The following is a 20,607-nucleotide window of genomic DNA, read 5'->3' as shown; positions in this document are numbered from 1 at the left end:
TGAAGGCAATAGGGGCTGCATATTACACTGGATATTTATAAATTTTAGTCAGAATGATTGCCTTGATGAAATCAAGGAGGATTATCAATATGGGTCATCTGGGATCAAAAGCTAGGTCAAATCAAAGAAAAACTATGCCATAGAGGCTGTATTTTTCAACTGATCTTCAAAAATTTTGGTCAGAATGATTTCCTTGATAAAATCTGAGTCATGTTCGAATGTGGGTCATCTAGGGTCAAAAACTAGGTTACTAGGTCAAATCAAAGAAAAACCTTGTGTATACAGTAGGGGCTGCATTTTACACCGGTTCTTCATGACATTTGATCAGAGTATTTGTTTGGATAAAATCAAGGTTGAGTTTGAATAAGGGTCATCTAGGGTCAAAAACTAGGTCACCCGGTCGAATTAAAGAAAAACCTTGTGTATGCAATAGGGGCTGCATTTTACACTGGATATTCATAAAATTTAGTCAGAATGATTGGCTTGATGAAATCTAGGCCAAGTTCAAATATGGGTCATCTGGGAAACATATTTACACTGTTATGATGTGTTTCTCAGGTGAGCGACTTAGGGCCATCTTGGCCCTCTTGTAGAAAAATCTTGTGTATGCGATAGAGGCTGTATTTTTCTACTGATCTTTATGAAATTTTGTCAGATTAATAAACTTGATGAAATCTAGGCCATTTTGAAAATGGGTCATCTGGGGTCAAAAACTAGGTCACTAGGTCAAATCAAAGAGAAACCTTGTGTACACAATAGAGGCTGTATTTTTCAATTGATTTTCATGAAATTTTGTCGGAATGATTGTCTTGATAAAATCTAGGTCGACTTTGAATATGGGTTATCGAGATCAAAAACTAGGCCACTAGGTCAAATTATAGAAAAGTCTTGTGTATGCGATAGGGACTATATTTTTCAACTGATTTTCATGACATTTAGTCAGAATGATTGCCTTGATGAAATCTAGACCGGATTTGAATATGGTTATCTGGGGTCAAAAAGTAGGTCACTAGGTTAAATCAAAGCAAAACCTTGTGTATGCTATAGAATCTGTATTTTTCAAATGATCTTCATGAAATTTGGTCGGAATGATTGCATTAATAGAATCAAGGTCAAGTTTTAATATGGGTCATCTGGGTCAAAAACTAGGTCAGTAGGTCAAATCAAAGAAAAATCTTGTGTATGCAATAGAGACTGTATTTTTCAATTGGTCTTCATGAAATTTGGTCAGAATGATTGCTTTGATAAAATATAGGCGAAGTTCGAATATGGGTAATCTGGAATCAAAAAGTAGGTCACTAGGTCAAATCAAAGAAACAGCTTGTGTATGCTATAGAGACTGTATTTTTCAATTGAACTTCATGAAATTTGGTCAGAATGATTGCCTTGATCAAATCTAGGTCAAGTTTGAATATGGGTCATCTAGGATCAAAAAGTAGGTCACTAGGTCATATCTAAAAAAATACTTGTTTAAACTCAAGATACCACATTTTTGGTCCTGTCTTAATGAAAACTGGCCAGAATATTTGTTTCCATGAAATCACTAGGTCAAACATGTTTACACTGTTATGGTGTGTTTCTCAGGTGAGCGACCTAGGACCATCTTGGTCCTCTTATTTTCAAATAGATTCTGTTTAGAGATAGAAATAGCATATTTGTTTTAATAGAAAATGGTGTGCTGTCACTGGCTGTTGGGAAAGATCAACTGTCCAGCAGTGTGCAGTTAGTGTACTTAGTTGATTTTTTTTGCGGGGGTGGGTGGTGGGGTTGTTGTTTTCAGAAGTGGAATTTTGCAGAGAAAGCGCAGGAAAACCAAAATATTTCAATTTCATTGTTAAGGGTATTGTTTTTTTTATATTGTTTTTTTTTTATATACAAAGATGAGTACAATCAATCGAAACATTAATTTGACGTTATTGGCAAGACTGTACTTACTGTAAATTTTTTATCGAAAAAAAAATGCAGTAATGTGTGCAAATGTGTTCACTTATATTTTCAAGAAAGCAACTGTTCAATGTGTAAATCCCCAGCTGCACAATTAATTTATTATTTTCAAAAACAAGTATGTTGCAATCAAGCTTATATTCCTTGCGGCGCAATACACGAATAGAGAAGATATGCCTAAGATTTAGTAATTACGCAATGATAAAAGTAGAAATCAAGATTAAAGTTTAAAACGTAATTATAATTGTAGAGAAAATATTCGCTTTTAGCCACAGGGTTTCAAGATAAGATTATGTTGGAAGATTAATCTATGTCGTTTTTTTTCATTTATATGGAAAACGATGTGCATCCAAAACTGTTGGGAAACTGTCAAAATATTACACGGCCAAAGACATGTGAGCAATTGATGTCTGTAAGTTTCAGTTACCTACTTCTTCTAGTCAGTCATTTACAGCGCGGCAAATAAATCAAATCAAATCTATTATCACTAATATAAGCATTATTGAAACAAAATTAACACCATGGGACATTTCTTTGTATTTCTATTTGGAAGCTTCTAGATAAGTGATCCTCAACAATGTCGCTAGTAGAAACCCAGTTTCTTGCAATAATCATTATAAATATTTCGTTATTTTTACGATTTAGGTATTAATGAATACATAATATATATACAAAATTGTAAACTGGAACTAAATGAAAATGTCACGTGATGATATTTTTGGTATAAGTGAAGTTGTGTTTTGTTCTAGTCATCCTATAAAACATTGAATTCAATAACAAATCAGGAGCATGTTCAAATTTAAAGTCGTCTTCTTGATAAATTATACAATATCACACAGCAATATGTCAATATTTGTAAATTAATCTACAGCGAACAATCTATCAAAGGTAAATATTACGCAGTAGAATATAAATATCACGTGTTTTCAGTGTGTCTGCAGATCTTGTGAACCCGAGACTGAAGTTGCAATAATTTTTCAAAGAGTTTACAATACATGTAGCTGCTAATATAATCACATTTTAGTGACATTAATTTTATGAATATATTTATGTTGTCACAAGGCTAATATTAACATTTTATGTTATTTTAAGTGGTGAAGCGTCATGATAGCATGGCTAACTCTGAAGATTCTTTCACGAAACAAGTCATAAAATAATCTGAAGTAAGAATAGTTTGTTATTTTTGACAAGTCGAGGCAAAGAGACATTTCTATCGTCCTCTAATTTTCGTGATTAATTTGTAAAAATCCATAAACTCTCAACTTGTTTACTGGATTGTGCAACATTTCCCCAGAAATTTAAAGAAATGATTGCTTTTATTTGGCCGTTGCGGTCAATATATCATTTGTATTTCAAGAAGTATTTGACACTGTTGGCACATTTAAGAGGCATAATTTATTTTGAGTTTTACTGCTTTTTAAGCTGTTTGGCAGTTACGAGAGAGCACAGATAATGCACAATCCAGCTATAAAAGGTTTCATTAAATGCTTTTGGGAAAGGGGGTAGGGATATCCCCTTGCTAAGGTGTTACGAATTCCCGGCTACTTTTCCTCTAGCAAGCAAAATTGTAAATGAGACGAACCTCAGACCCTCCTCTACTTTGCAACTTCTACTTACTTCATCCCTGGCTAGACGGACGCACGGATGCATTTAACGTACAGACACCGAACAGCCATTGTCAAGTTATTATTCTGACAAGACCTTATATGAATTTTGACAAAGAAGCGTGACCTTAACGTTTGAGATAAGGATCGGGGGTTTCATCTCACTTAGGTAAACATTTACGCAAAATATAAAAAGATTGCTCCATGCATGTCAAGTCATTGTCCGTACAAATTCGACGGACACGCCGACGCACTAATGTATATACACCGACTATGCCGGGCTTACAACAAGATAGGCGTTAAGTTGGTCTGCAGTTTGCATTTTGCAGTTCGCAATTCGAATTGCAAACTGCAAACTGTTTTGCATTTTGCAGTTCGAAATGCAAACCGCAAACTGATTTGTATTTTGCAGTTTGCATTTTGCAGTTCGAAATGCAAACCGCAAACTGATTTCCATTTTGCAGTTTCGCATTTTGCAGTTCGAATTGCAAAATGAATGATTTTGTGGTTCGAGTTATATATAAGTAGATGAATTTCGATTCGCTTTCCGAGAAAGTTGCGCTTTTTACATTCAATGAATGTGTACATTGTATCCTTCGTATATTATCTCATATTGTACAATCACTGAAGAAAGATTATCCCTGAGGGAATATTATCTAGAAACTATTACATATATGTCCTTGATTCTCACGGCAGGTCACACTGCAAATAATATTGAATGAATTTCAACTGAATGTTCTTTTGGTTTGTTCACTCTCGCATTGCTATGCATGTTTAGTATATTTTGTTCTTATAACGATGAACTGTACATGTTCAAGTTATATCAATAAATTACTGTTCTGTTCTGTATTTTGCTTTCAGGCTTTTAAATTAAACACTTCAACCCAATTTGCACTTTTAAATTTGAATTGCAAACTGCAAAACACTATGCATTTTGCAGTTCGGATTGCAAAATGAATTTTATTTTGCGGTTCAAGGTATATATATTTGTACGGCGATTCGCTTTATAAATTTATTTATTTATTTGGGTTTTACGGCGCACCAACACAGTATAGGTTATATGGCGCCAAACAGGACTACAAATTTTGGTTCCACATTTCATTTACATTAAATTAAAAACATGAGGTATGGAATCAAAATTTGCATACCTGCTGGAATCACAGAGTTACTGCAAAACCAAGTGTTAAGACCCTATCAGTCGCCTCTTACGATCATGCAAGGGTAAGGCAGTGGTTCCAATTCTTTTCATACACAGATCGTCCCAGAACCACATGGCCGCTTTATAAATAAAGATTCTGTAATTTTTGCCTTTCATGCTTTATTATTTAACATTTCCATCTAATTTGCACTTCGTAATTTGAATTGCAAACTGCAAAACATATCCATTTTGCAGTTCGAATAGCAAAATGAACTGTTATTTTGCGGTTCACGTTATATATATAACGTAGCGCCAGTGAAAATGTGAACATTTTCTCACTTTGAGGTGAGATATATTCCATATTCACGAAAAACAAACACATTTTCTTTTTATTTTATGCTTAATTATGTTGAGATAATTATGCATTTTGCAACAAATTTTAATCTTAGCGCGGGAAAATGGTCACAAAAAAGGTCACACTTTCTGCGTTCAAAATTGACTACGCCAATGTTATTATATGTATATATTTCCCTTTTTCTTCTATAGAACTACGTGTACATTTAGTGAAGAAATATTACAGGTACTTTGATATTCAAGTTCTTTTAAAGGTTCCGTAACACTTAGAATTTACTTACAGAATATTACTTTTTGTCGACTCTACCTAACACGAATAATACTACGAATAATTTGGAAACGTGTTTGGGCGCCATTGTCTATGTATGACTGGTAACAGGAGGAGCGCCAATCACCTAACAATGTAGGAAGTCCAGTTGCGTAACAAAAGCTCGATCCGCCTCTACGAAAACTATGACTGGCTATCTTCGAAGAGTTTAAGCCACTTAGAGCGAGGCAATTGCGGACACGGTTAATGAAAAGATCATATGTAGGGTAACAAATGGCCATTAACTTTGTAAATAAAAGCCGGGCCCAGGAGTAAGCTAAGACAGGAGACGGTAAATTTGATTTGATGCAAGGCATGAGTAAGTCAAAAGTTTGTGATTTAAACTGAATCACTTTACTCCAATTTTATGCTAGTTTGTGGTGCTTATAGACTCTTGAGACAACAGTATATACCGTCATATTAGACGCGGATCAAGATAATAGAACTGTTTTATTGCACTAATAAGACATTATTACATCGTCTATGAAAACAAATCTTTTAAGAGACGACTGTTTAAAGTGTTCAAACAGTTATAGAATTTTTACCCTCTCATTATTTTGATAAAACTCATTTTGTCATTTATTTCCATTGCATCCATCTAATGTTTCGTACATATGATAAGCTGTAATGCTTAAATCTAAATAAATGCTTAGTAAGATATAGCATAAATGTGCCTAAACAAAATATGTCATGATACACAATTTAAAGCAAATATACTTTTCTAATATAATGTGACATGTTCGTCTCTATTCTGGTAGACCACAGTTTCTGTAATGAATAATTTAAGTAGAAAACAACTTTAAAGAAAGCAAAAATATGTCGTTTCATGATGTATAGTGTAACATATTACGCTGACTTGACCTAAAACTTTCTATTATTTATGAAAGGTTATTAAGTTAAACAGTTAACAGAAATGTGCACGTATGAATATATAAATGCAAATTTGCGGTAGTTTTTAATGTAAAAATCAGTATGTAGCATAATGCTCTATGTCTTGAGAGAAAAGTGTTAGTTATAATATATAGGTCTACGGAGTTCAAATGCCTTGTATACAAATATTGACAGAGTTTTCTGAATCTGCTTGTTTTCAGACGTTAACAACTCCATAAATTTTGGTATGTTTAGATGTTTCCAATAATATTTCTTTATATGATTTTGTTAATTATCTGTAATATTCTTTGATTTATTAGTGGCACGCTTCCTAGTTTGCCATAGATAAAATAATTCTGTGTTTGTAACCTTACGCCTAAAACGTTTTTGCAAAAGTGTATGTGCATATTTTCTATATATTCAGTATAACATATAAAACAAGGTCACAATCAAACATACTAATGAGAATAGAATTTCTACATTTATATTAACTGCAAAACGAATTTTTATTTTGCGTTTCAGTATTCAGTATTTCAATGTCCTTTTCGCTTTGTAATTTGAATTTCAAACTACGATTTTTATTTTGCTTTTCAGAATTTAGGATATCAATGTCCATTTCCATTTGTAAATCATGATTTTTTATGTATGTACAAACTGAGAATGAAATAAACTTTGAAACTTTTAATTTGAATAACAAAGTGCAAAATATTTTGCATTTTGCTGTTCGAATTGTAAAATATTTTTTCATATCGATTCAATATATGTAATAAACTGCTTTTCAGTTTCTTAGAAAAGTGGTATTGGTTGGGATTTTCCAGACTTTAAAATTTAACAATTCAGTCTTATTTGCGTTTTTTGATTTGAATTGCAAACTGCAAAATATTTTGCATTTTGCAGTTCGAATTGCAAAATGCATTTTTATTTTCGATTCAATATATGTATCGAACTACGATGAAGGTTCTCAGAAGCATGGCATTTTGAGTGTGTGTGTGTGGGCGGGGGGGGGGCGCTTTTCTGGCTTGAAATTTTAAAGTTTCAATTTAGGTTGCGTTTCATTATATGAATTGCAAACTTCAAAATATTTTGCATTTTGCAGTTCAAATTGCAAAATGATTCAATATGTATTGAACTGCGATGAAGTTGCTCAGAAAGGTGGTATTGTTTGGGGTTTTCAAAATTGAAAATTTAACGTTTCAATCTTATTTGCGTTTTATAATTTTAAATTGCAAACTGCAAAATATTTTGCATTTTGCAGTTCAAATTGCAAAATGAATTTTTATTTTGCGTTTCAGAATTCAAGATTTCAATGTCAATTGCGCATTGTAATTTGAATTGCAAACTGCAAAATATTTTGCATTTTGCAGTTCAAATTGCAAAACGAATTTTTGTTTTGCGTTTCAGAATTCAAGATTTCAATGTCAATTGCGCATTGTAATTTGAATTGCAAACTGCAAAATATTTTGCATTTTACAGTTTGAATTGCAAAATGAATTTTTACATTAGATTCAATATATGTATTGAACTTCGATGAAATTTCTCAGAAACATGATATTGTTTGGGGCTTTTCAGGTTTTCAATCTTATTTTCGCTTTGTAATTTGAATTGCAAACTGCAAAATATTTCAAAATATACGCAAATTATCGCAAATAACCTTCAATATCTACAATATCATACATATTTATATTTGTTTTTGATACAGAAAAAAGAGATTCTGTTTCAAGTAACTAGCATTCAGTGAGGCAAATGTCAAATTACAGTCATTCGTAATACTTTAGACATCCCCCATCCCTTTTGTCCTATTGGGGTTTTGCTAAAGTCTGCTACGTCGACAAAGATTGTTTTTCTTGAGACCTCGGACGCTTGATTTCGTATCCAGACATTCTTTTTTGATCGTACCAAGTGGGAGCTCGTTGGCTCTAACCACGGTTTGATGGCAGGGATCTTGATTTCTGTTGCCTTGGTATTTAAGGGGAGTCAGAAATGGCATAGCTTTGTGCAACTGATTCATTTATACGGTTTCCAGCATACTGGGGTACATTGTTATTAGAAACACTTGATGCTTGTGTTTCTGCACATAATATAGTCCCAATGTGAAAATACATTTTTTCACAATTTTTCCGTTCATACTTCTCTTTACCGAGTAAACTAAACTAACCTTACCTACTGGCCTTGATTTTGATCTGAGGTCAGTGTACACAGCCCATATTCTTTTCCTAGCATCGCCAAAAAGACAACTTGTTGAATCTTAACCAGAATTGGAAAAAACGCATTTGAAATTCGAACTGCAAAATGGAAAATATTTTGCGGTTTGCAATTGAAACTACAAGCACAGGAATGATTTTAAAGCCTGAAAATCATTTTCTCGGAAAGCAAATCGCGGTATAAATTTCTTGAACAACGTGTTCTCGTGTTCACGTGCTATTAAAACTTTTTTTTATTGCGCGTTTTATGCTAGAATTGCGTTAACGCGTGTTCATTATATTTTCGTGTTATAACATCATCAGATATCCCTCGGGATACGTTGCTACTCTCGCCCTCGCCCTACCGAGCTTGGGCACCAACCGATCCCTTGGGATTCTGCAGATGTTATAACAAGAAAAAAAAGCGTGCGTTATCTATGCGTTCATTTTGAAAATTAATAATGCAAAGTGCAAATGAGAATGAAATGTTGAAATAAAAATTCTGAAAAGTCAAAAACATTAACATCTTTCTCGGAAAGCGAATCACGATTAATTTATATCTGAAACGGCGATCATTTTTCAATTTGAATAGCAAAGCGCAAAATATTTTGCTGTTAGCAATTAAAAATACAAAGCGCAAAAGTGACTGAAAAGTTCGATTTTAAAGTCTGAAATATATTCATTTTTAAATACTGAAAAGCTAAAAACATTACAATTCATATATATATAATGAATAATAAGTAAAACTTCATTTTGCCATTCGAATCGCAAATCGCAGAAAAGAAAAACGATGTGACTGAAATATTCAATGTTATAGCCCGAGTTGCTCAAAATATTAAATTTTTCATGGAAAGCGGATTATATATATCTCTCGAACTGCAAAATAAAAGTTCATTTTGCAATTCAAACTGCAAAGTGCAAAATGCAAAATATTTTGCAGTTTGCAATTCAAATTACAAAGTGCAAATTAGATTGAAATCTTCAATAATAAGGCCTGAAAGGCAAAAAAATAATAGATTATTTCTTAGAAAGAGAATTGCCTTCCTTATATATCTTGAACCACAAAATAAAAATGCATTTTGCAATTCGAACTGTAAAATGCGAAATGTTTTGCAGCTTGCAATTCAAATTACAAAGTGCATATTAGAGTGAAATGTTAAATTTCAAAGCCTAAAAAAATGCGCTTCATATGTATCGTGAATCGCAAAATACAAAATTCATTTTGCAATTCGAACTGCAAAATGCAAAATGTTTTGCAGTTTGCAATTCATATTACAATGTACAAATTAGATTGAATTGTTAAAGTTTCAATCCTAAAAAGCCCAAAACAATAGCAGCTTTCTCGGAAAGCAACGCGGTTCATACAAATCTTGAATTGCAAAATAAAAACGCATTTTGCAATTTGAATCGCAAACTGCAAAACAGTTTGTGGTTTTCAATTCGAATCGCAATCTGCTAAGCAGTTTGCAGTTTGCAATTCGAACTGCAAAATGCAAAACAGTTTGCGGTTTGCAATTCGAATTGCGAACTGCAAACTGCAAACTGCAGACCAACTTAACGCCTATTACAACAAGCGGGCTCTGCAAAAACTACAGTTAGGGGGAAATTGTCCAATACAATTGTGTTGATTAAGAGTGGAGTGAGATGGAAAGTTATTTAAAGCAAAACAAAAAATGTGCAGTAATCAGTCGCTTGCTGCCTGAGCACGATATTCAATTTACTAAAACTCCTGAATTCTCATCTCGTGTTGTTTGAGTGCATTAACATTATCCCAGATATTTCAAGTGAAGTAATAAATGAAATTATTCTTTTTATTAGTCCAGAGTGAGCAATTTATCATTTATATCGCTAACACATATATGACAAATGCAATAAATTTGAGAGAAACAAGGGAAGTATATTGTATTTCTGTTATTTAAGTTATGCACGGGAACCATAATATGTGCACGGGGACCATAATTTGTACAATGTAACTACTACTGTCACTCTATACATTGTGATGGGATTAAGTTGGTATTTTTATCGTTTTTCAACGGAGCAACATTCAACGATTCTCAATTTCTAACATGAATATTCAGCATGCTCATAACGTTTCAAAATTAATGAAATTACTTTCTAACGCGTAAAAGGGACGGGAAACTTATAACCGAATCTGTAGACTGTTACAGTGCGAATGTTCGTTTATTTGTTGTTTTTGTTGTTGATGTTGTTGTTCTTGTTGTTTTGTTTTGGGGTTTATTGTGGTGGGTTTTTGTACTCTTTTTTTTTTTTGTTTTGTTTATTCTTTTTATTTGGGGTTATTGTTTTTTTTTTTTTTTTTTTTTTTGTTTCTTTTTTGTTAACAAAACAATCGGGCCTTAGCCAGTTAAAATATTATTTACATATTAGTTGTGTTTTTGTACAGGAGAAAATGCTGGAATGTGTGCAAATACGTTCACGAAGTTTATCTAAAGCAAAGCTGTTTTTCTGCCAAATCATGCAATTAACTTCAAACAATTTTACCCGTCATGTCAAACATTAAACATATATGTTGCCGCGTGATTAAATGTTCTTAGTAAATACTCAGTTTTAAACAAGTTTAAAATTGCAGGGGTAACATCTGCTTGTTTTCAAATCAGATTCTGTTGAGAGATCAAATTAGCTTATTTATTTTAATTAGAAAATGGTGTGCTGCCACAGGCTGTTGGGAAAGATCAACTGACTTGCAGTATGTGTGCATGTGTGCATGTGTGCGTGCGTGTGCTTACTTGGTGTTGTTTTTTTTTCTTTTCTTTTTTTCAGAAGTATTACATGTACATTTATGTGACGGCGGCTAGTCATATTTGGGGTATTTCTGTAATTTAATAAAGCGGGTCCGTCTCAAGGAAAGATATCACAACTACTGGCATTATTGGTCCAGCGCTCAGCTTTTACTTTAAGGGCAGTATATGATCACTTTGGTCAAGAACTGTCCAGTGATTGATGTATGTTCTCACAACTATGTTATAACGGCAGATAACTATTTAATCAATGCCAACAGACAACAAATCCCACTGTGTCTTTAACAAGAAACAAGAGCTGTCTCCATAGGATGACACATGCCCCCGATGGCACTTTGAATGAATAGTTATGGCCAATGTTAGAGTTTAGGACCTTTGACCTACGGACCTGGGTCTTGAGCGCGACACGTCGTCTTACTGTGGTACACATCCATGCCCAATATTTTTAAAATCCAAGCATGAATGACAAAGATATGGACCGGACACGCCCATCAATGCACTATGTTGAAATATGACCTTTAACGTCTAAGTGTGACCTTGACCTTTGAGCTACGGACCTGGGTCTTGCACGCGACACGTCGTCTTACTGTGGTACACATTCATGCCAAGTAATTTGAAAATCCATCCATGGATGACAAAGATATGGACCGGACACGAATGCACTATCATGAAAAATGACCTTTAACGTCTAAGTGTGACCTTGACCTTTGAGCTACGGACATGGGTCTTGCACGCGACACGTCGTCTTACTGTGGTACACATTCATGCCAAGTTATTTGAAAATTCATCAATGGATGACAAAGATATGGACCGGACACGCCCAACTATCATGAAAAATGACCTTTAACGTCTAAGTGTGACCTTGATCTTTGAGCTACGGACCTGGGTCTTTCGCGCGAAACGTCGTCTTACTGTGGTACACATTCATGCCAAGTTATTTGAAAATCCATCCATCGATGACAAAGATATGGACACGAAAATTGCGGACAGACCGACAGACCTGACAGACGGTTCAAAAACTATATGCCTCCCTTCGGGGGCATAAAAAGTGGATTTTTTTTTGTTTTTGCTTTTCTACGTGTTTAAGTAATTGACTGTCCACAGGGGTACTCACTCTAACTTTTCAATTTCTAATGATAGTAATAATATTTTTCAATGGTAAATAGTTCGATAGATATTTAGACAGTAAATTTTACCGTATCGATGTATGAAAAAAGGGATATTTTACTTGAACCAATATCATAACAATATTTCCTTCAACATTTTAAATATCCTGGTTTGTTAAAATTTTATGTGATGCTTAGTCTGGCTCTCTTCTCTGAAATTGGGAGTGTGTGTGTGTGTGTGTGTAAGGGGGAGGGGGGTGATGTAGTAAATATTAGGAACTAGATCTACCCTCGACTGAACGGAAGTCACTCTGACGGGCCAAGGTAATTTATGAAGTAGGGCCGTAAATGCCATTGTGGTGAAAAGGCACACCTAGCCGTTTATTGACTTTTTTATTATTAAACGTATATAAGTTCAATGAATCTCGGTCATGAAGGTGGAAATGGATAATTTAAGTAACTGGTGCTCTGGCAATCATTGTATTCTAACATGCCATTATCCTGCCTAACACGTTATGCAGGTAAAAATGTTTTGAAAAAAAATTGGTGTTTTCACTTTCAGGAGAAAAAAAAACGACAACAAGTACTTGTTTCTGATGACCTGACAATTATTTGAAATACAAATATGTACTTACCAACGTAGTAAGTGATGTATGTGGAAGCTAGAGTAATGGTTATCTCTGCTATGGCGTCGTTAAAAATCCTCGATAGGCAGAACAAAGTGATCTTCGCCATTATGAAACCCACAAATGGTCCGCCAATTGCCACTTGTATGAAGTATACAACGATGTCTCCTCCTGAGGAAAAGATATGTTCAAGTTTTTTATAATACCTAAAATCGTTAAGAAAACCCGATATCTAAGGTAGGTAATTCAAAACTTCAAGATTAAACAGACAAACTAGATTTACTTCCCTTTAACTGTTATGCGGTCGAAACGGGGTGTAAAACGTCGCCGTTTTAACAAGTGCTTCTGCTGAAGTGCCGTAAAACAATTTCCTCTAGAGCAATATCTGACATCAAGTAACAAATTGGTCTTACGTCTAAAATACTGTGGCACTTTAGCAGAAACGCTAACTTAAACGGCCACAAGATAAAGATAGACATCTTTTCAAAAAACAACACATGTAAAAGAGAGACAACTCATCAATTATTAACAGAAGTGTTTAGAAGAATTATCGCCTCTTATCAGCAACTAATATTTATTAAATGTTTGTATTTACCGGTGGTCTCTTGCTCGCTGGTCACCAGTCTGAGGAAGACATTGAAGAATACAATAGCAGCTCCATCATTTAGAAGCGCTTCACCTTCTATAACCATAGCCAGCTGTTTGGAAGCCCCAACATCTCTGAGAAGAGCCACAACTGCTACAGGATCCGTAGCACTGAGGATTGCACCAAACATCATGCCCTGGTTCCAGTCCCACTCGTACGTAAACATGTACCGAGCCAAGATCGCTATCAGGAACGAGGCTAGTGCTGCAGAAGATATAAAATATTACTATTTTACGACTTTTCATGTAAACTTCCGTTTCAAGGTTTGTGCTTTATAACCGGTGACAAGTAACATAGAGAAAACAATTTATCGAGTCAGACATAATATTATGATTGTTTGTTTTTTTTTCTTGACGTTTTATCCTGCATATTCTACAGTATCTGCATTATTCATCTAACCGTTACATAACATTTAGGAGCCTAATTTTGCCATTCTTAGTACATATTGAACATAAATAAAGAGTAATTTTGAAATAAAAAGGCAAAGTGTGCAGCGTAGGCGGACATGCAATGACAGAATTCACATGTAACGTCTTGGCAGGTTTCACAAATTTCTCAAAGAGCTCTTATGAAAAAAGCAGCACCGTGGATTCAATTAAAGTATCAGGTTATTCTTCCATTATGGTGTTACATTAACTTGGGGAACATGTGTCTCCAAATATTTTTGTCTACGCCGTTATAATTAACACTACTAACTACAAATATCATTTTATCCGTATACATGTATTTCGTTTCCGAGACTCTTAGCCTACTTCTTGTACGTTTAGACTTGCTGTCTAGCTTTGTTTAGGAGCTCACTAATTCAGTTTTTTGTTATCAATGTCCAGATTTCGCTAAACATGCCCTTACCCTTGACACAGTATCCAAACTGACCTCGATATTATTAAAAGAAACATTCTAACGGTGTGTTAAGAAATCAGGTTATGTTTTCTGTTCAAAGATTTAGCAGATTTACAAAGCAACTAAATCTTACAAAACGTTTTTTTAGAAGTAAACAAACAGATATACACTAACAACAGAAATGTGCGAAGGAATCCAAAAACCATGGATGCAGACATGTCTTTATGACGTAAAATACTGGTTTATACCCTGGTCACAAGAAAACTACGACCTCCGTACGAGTAGGTTGGCAAACTCGTACGGCGTACGTACGGACATCGTTGAGTTATACGAGCGTCGTGCGGATTTTTGAACTCGTACAGTACTCGGGAACTCAGGGAAAATGTTTCATCGAGCTCCCGAGTTCTCTATGAGCTCGTAGATATTTTCGAAGTCGGAAGCAGCTAGCAAGAGCCCCATATGGGAACCGCACGGGCCTCGGAGGAGCTCGTTCGGGCATCGCACGAGGTGCTTGCGGCTTTGGAAAACTGCAAGGCTCGCCGATACTCGCACTACTATCGCAGGGAACCCGCACGGTCAACGTACGATGTCTGTATGATATTAAGGACACCGTGTGGAAAAAGGAAAATTTTCAGACGTTGCCGAACTGATTTATTCTTGTCCCACGGACACCGTGCGGGTGCCGTACGAGTGCCGTACGAGCCCACGAGCAGCGTACGAGGTACGGCCGAGTAGCTTGTGAGCTCCGCACGACTTGTCTGCGATGTCCGTACGAATATCCTATGATTGCGTCCTTTAAGGATGTGACCAGACGCTACGATTGTATAAAAGACAGTAAGGATTCTTAAATTGGTGGACTCGTACGATATTTTAAAACCGTACGGATATCGTACGGCTTTGTGACCGAAGATCAATTTCAAAATATTTCTACATGTACGTGTACTTGTTGTAAACCCTTTAAATATATAGCCTAAAATTGTTCGATAAATTAAATTGAATAATCCGCTGCAGTTAAATCTATAAATTTAAAACTTTAGATTTTGGTCTCACAGGTAGGAATGTGACAGACTACAATGTCCTACCAAGATAAAATAATGCATATAAAGAGAGGGGGAATAAAAACAAAGGCGCAATGCTCGACTATTCAACAGCCTTATTACTATAAAATATTTACTGAATCAGTAAAAAAGTCGAAAAAAAAGGACAAAATTTGGTAAAAATTAAAAACAAAGATATGGAACCTGTGCAATTTATGTCATCTCATCACAGTGAACTAGTATGAGCACGTGTGTGACGTTTCAGTCCTTTCCCCATTGTAGGTTCTGCGGTACCAGCTTCCATACAAAATCATGACCAACAATTGCTAATTGAAAAAGGGGCACAACTTTGTGAAAAAGCAAAGCAGAATTACGGAACCTGTGCAATGCGAGTCAGCTCATCACAGTAAATAAGTGTGTTTAGTTATAATCCTTCATTACAAGTTGCTACATCACGTATTGAAAACTAGTGACAAAATTTGGTAGGTGGAAGACCTAATTTAAAGTTTGCTGTTATTTTATCTTCCAGTTCGATTTTCTGAGAAAAAATTCTTTCTGTTATGTAGCTTACTATTCTTGAATTAAAACAATAAAAAGTAACATTTAACTTAATGCCGTTTTCTCTATTCAAATCACGTATGATTTCCAACTATTTAAATCACCTGACACTAATTAGGGCCATTCGTAGCAATGCAATTACACAATACAGATCCATTATTTTCACATTTATTTAATAAGCACATGTTTTGGCAATACAATTTAATACCTAAAGATCTCGGAGGATTAAACCGAATGTCGTTGTTTCGAACCCCATATGGTTCACGACTTCGTATACCCCCTTATGACACCTAGGAGGCGGACTCGAGGGTGATTCAAATAAGCCGAAAGCTTTGTTTCTCATTGATGTAAAATCTAACGGTAATTATGGTGGCCGATTTAGAAAAATTTGGGCATTTCGTTATGTCGCGTAGGCGCGCGGAATGTAGGACATTTCCTTGTGCTCCTCCTGGCTAATGCAACAAAACGAAACTAAAAACGAAACATGAAACGCGACAGAACGAAACCTTTAATTTTGCAGCGCGTGCCAAGAGGAATAAAATGTTTCGCTGTCTGGCGTTGGCGCGCGCACCAGGACGACACGGCAAAATGTGCTATATAGTTGCGCGCACGCCAGCGCAAAATGACGAAATATTTTTTTTGTTTTGGCGTGTGTGCCAACCTTTCTAACGAAATATATTTGATGATTTTTTTTTTTACCATAAATTTTAGACTTTAATGCTAATTAACAGCATATATATATCTGACTGACTGACCAATTGACAGACTAATTTTATGGCATTGCAACAAAGACAACTCATATCGTGCCCGCCGGAACGTATGTTCGAGGGTTCGAGTCCTGTGTGCGTGTGTGTGTGTGTGTGTGTGTGTGTGTGTATGTGCGCGCGCGCGTGCGTGTGTGTGTGTTCGGGTTTAACATCTTTTTCAACAATTTTTCAGTCATATAAACGTCGGTGTCTACTCGACGAACTATTGATGGGCCGACATTCCGGGCGAAAATCGGATTTTCGGCGGCGTGGTATTCACAATCGCAGCCGCTGGCTTGACTTTTCGCCAAACGATTAATTACGTGGCACTTCAAAGAAAATAGCTTATAGACTATAGGTTACAACACACTAAATAGCTGTTCTTCTTTATTCTATATAAAACTGACATATTTCCAATGGCTGCATCACACATCAGGACCCATTTTAAATGTCTGTAACTTACATTTTCTTGAAGTAGATTGTCAGTGCTGAATAAATATCAAAAGAAAAGCGTGGGGGGGGGGGGGGGCATGTTTGATGCAAGAAAAATAGTTCCTGTCATATACGCAAACTGCAAAATCAGCTAAAATGAGACCCTAAATTGTGGTGGTGTATGATCTAAGCCTCCATGAAAATTTCTGTCATATTATCGTTTCATTATGAAAATGCTACCTACATGTCAAGCATAGATTTGTCATGTGATTTCAGCAAAAAAGATGCAAAGAAAATAAGGAAAATAGCTCTGAAGAACAAAAAAAACTGAGGACTATTTGAATCCGCCATTATGCCATTTTCGCGCCATTTTCCTATTTAGTGTCTGTATCACCACAGGTGTTTGAAGCTCTATCAACGAAATATATGTGCAGGTTAGATCTCATAGTATATTAGGTGGGTGGGATATGGTAATGCATATATTTATTGGGAGAGCTTCAAGCGCCTGTGGTATTACTATAGGCCTAAGGTAGCTGGGTACACTTCGAATTTTGGCCCCCGTCAATATTTGTTATAAACAGAACTTCGTGATTTTGGATGTCTGTAAATTAAGGTGAGAGATAATGATTATTAATTCTTTAGAAAATTTATACAGCCGATACATGTAAAATTCTGATGTCAGTTGGAAAACTAACTGCTGGTAGGTTAGAGAACACCAATTGTTTTCCCATAGACTTACATTGTAACATTATGGCGTGTACGGTCTTCCATACATCGAAACATGTATATCTAATTTCAAGTTTTTCAAGAACTATCTTAGTTCTACCAAAATATCGGACGAAAAACATATGAATAGTGATACTTTATTTAAGTAATTGACAGACTAATTTTATGGCATTGCAACAAAGACAACTCATATCGTGCCCGCCGGAACGTATGTTCGAGGGTTCGAGTCCTGTGTGCGTGTGTGTGTGTGTGTGTGTGTGTATGTGCGCGCGCGCGTGCGTGTGTGTGTGTTCGGGTTTAACATCTTTTTCAACAATTTTTCAGTCATATAAACGACGGTGTCTACTCGACGAACTATTGATGGGCCGACATTCCGGGCGAAAATCGAATTTTCGGCGGCGTGGTATTCACAATCGCGGCCGCTGGCTTGACTTTTCGCCAAACGATTAATTACGTGGCACTTCAAAGAAAATAGCTTATAGACTATAGGTTACAACACACTAAATAGCTGTTCTTCTTTATTCTATATAAAACTGACATATTTCCAATGGCTGCATCACACATCAGGACCCATTTTAAATGTCTGTAACTTACATTTTCTTGAAGTAGATTGTCAGTGCTGAATAAATATCAAAAGAAAAGCGTGGGGGGGGGGGGGGGGGGGGGGGGGGTCATGTTTGATGCAAGAAAAATAGTTCCTGTCATATACGCAAACTGCAAAATCAGCTAAAATGAGACCCTAAATTGTGGTGGTGTATGATCTAAGCCTCCATGAAAATTTCTGTCATATTATCGTTTCATTATGAAAATGCTACCTACATGTCAAGCATAGATTTGTCATGTGATTTCAGCAAAAAAGATGCAAAGAAAATAAGGAAAATAGCTCTGAAGAACAAAAAAAACTGAGGACTATTTGAATCCGCCATTATGCCATTTTCGCGCCATTTTCCTATTTAGTGTCTGTATCACCACAGGTGTTTGAAGCTCTATCAACGAAATATATGTGCAGGTTAGATCTCATAGTATATTAGGTGGGTGGGATATGGTAATGCATATATTTATTGGGAGAGCTTCAAGCGCCTGTGGTATTACTATAGGCCTAAGGTAGCTGGGTACACTTCGAATTTTGGCCCCCGTCAATATTTGTTATAAACAGAACTTCGTGATTTTGGATGTCTGTAAATTAAGGTGAAGATAATGATTATTAATTCTTTAGAAAATTTATACAGCCGATACATGTAAAATTCTGATGTCAGTTGGAAAACTAACTGCTGGTAGGTTAGAGAACACCAATTGTTTTCCCATAGACTTACATTGTAACATTATGGCGTGTACGGTCTTCCATACATCGAAACATGTATATCTAATTTCAAGTTTTTCAAGACTATCTTAGTTCTACCAAAATATCGGACGAAAAACATATGAATAGTGATACTTTATTTAAGTAATTGACAGACTAATTTTTATGGCATTGCAACAAAGACAACTCATATCGTGCCCGCCGGAACGTATGTTCGAGGGTTCGAGTCCTGTGTGCGCGTGTGTGTGTGTGTGTGTGTGTGTGTGTGTAGTGCGCGCGCGCGTGCGTGTGTGTGTGTTTCGGGTTTAACATCTTTTTCAACAATTTTTCAGTCATATAAACGACGGTGTCTACTCGACGAACTATTGATGGGCCGACATTCCGGCGAAAATCGAATTTTCGGCGGCGTGGTATTCACAATCGCGGCCGCTGGCTTGACTTTTCGCCAAACGATTAATTACGTGGAACTTCAAAGAAAATAGCTTATAGACTATAGGTTACAACACACTAAATAGCTGTTCTTCTTTATTCTATATAAAACTGACATATTTCCAATGGCTGCATCACACATCAGGACCCATTTTAAATGTCTGTAACTTACATTTTCTTGAAGTAGATTGTCAGTGCTGAATAAATATCAAAAGAAAAGCGTGGGGGGTCATGTTTGATGCAAGAAAAATAGTTCCTGTCACATACGCAAACTGCAAAATCAGCTAAAATGAGACCCTAAATTGTGGTGGTGTATGATCTAAGCCTCCATGAAAATTTCTGTCATATTAATCGTTTCATTATGAAAATGCTACCTACATGTCAAGCATAGATTTGTCATGTGATTTCAGCAAAAAAGATGCAAAGAAAATAAGGAAAATAGCTCTGAAGAACAAAAAAAACTGAGGACTATTTGAATCCGCCATTATGCCATTTTCGCGCCATTTTCCTATTTAGTGTCTGTATCACCACAGGTGTTTGAAGCTCTATCAACGAAATATATGTGCAGGTTAGATCTCATAGTATATTAGGTGGGTGGGATATGGTAATGCATATATTTATTGGGAGAGCTTCAAGCGCCTGTGGTATTACTATAGGCCTAAGGTAGCTGGGTACACTTCGAATTTTGGCCCCCGTCAATATTTGTTATAAACAGAACTTCGTGATTTTGGATGTCTGTAAATTAAGGTGAGAGATAATGATTATTAATTCTTTAGAAAATTTATACAGCCGATACATGTAAAATTCTGATGTCAGTTGGAAAACCAACTGCTGGTAGGTTAGAGAACACCAATTGTTTTCCCATAGACTTACATTGTAACATTATGGCGTGTACGGTCTTCCATACATCGAAACATGTATATCTAATTACAAGTTTTTCAAGAACTATCTTAGTTCTACCAAAATATCGGACGAAAAACATATGAATAGTGATACTTTATTTAA

The 20,607-nt window shown here is 35.6% G+C and overlaps 1 protein-coding gene across 6 annotated transcripts in view; it reads right to left on the bottom strand.

Annotated features, from left to right (window-relative positions):
• The window catches only part of LOC123535633 (sodium/hydrogen exchanger 10-like), a 292,843-nt gene that overhangs the window by 245,264 nt on the left and 26,972 nt on the right, over window positions 1–20,607 (bottom strand). For all 6 annotated transcript variants that reach the window (XM_053529065.1, XM_053529066.1, XM_053529064.1 and 3 more), the window contains 2 exons: window positions 13,484–13,738; window positions 12,898–13,059 (listed from right to left, as the gene is read on the bottom strand). In XM_053529065.1, coding sequence (XP_053385040.1) covers window positions 12,898–13,059; window positions 13,484–13,738 — 417 coding nt within the window. The remainder of the gene's footprint in view (window positions 1–12,897; window positions 13,060–13,483; window positions 13,739–20,607) is intronic.

Source organism: Mercenaria mercenaria, chromosome 17 (assembly GCF_021730395.1).
Source record: "Mercenaria mercenaria strain notata chromosome 17, MADL_Memer_1, whole genome shotgun sequence".
Classification (NCBI taxonomy): Eukaryota; Metazoa; Mollusca; class Bivalvia; order Venerida; family Veneridae; genus Mercenaria; species Mercenaria mercenaria.
Note: the sequence above shows the minus strand (reverse complement) of the source record. Positions and strands in the feature narration are given on the sequence as shown.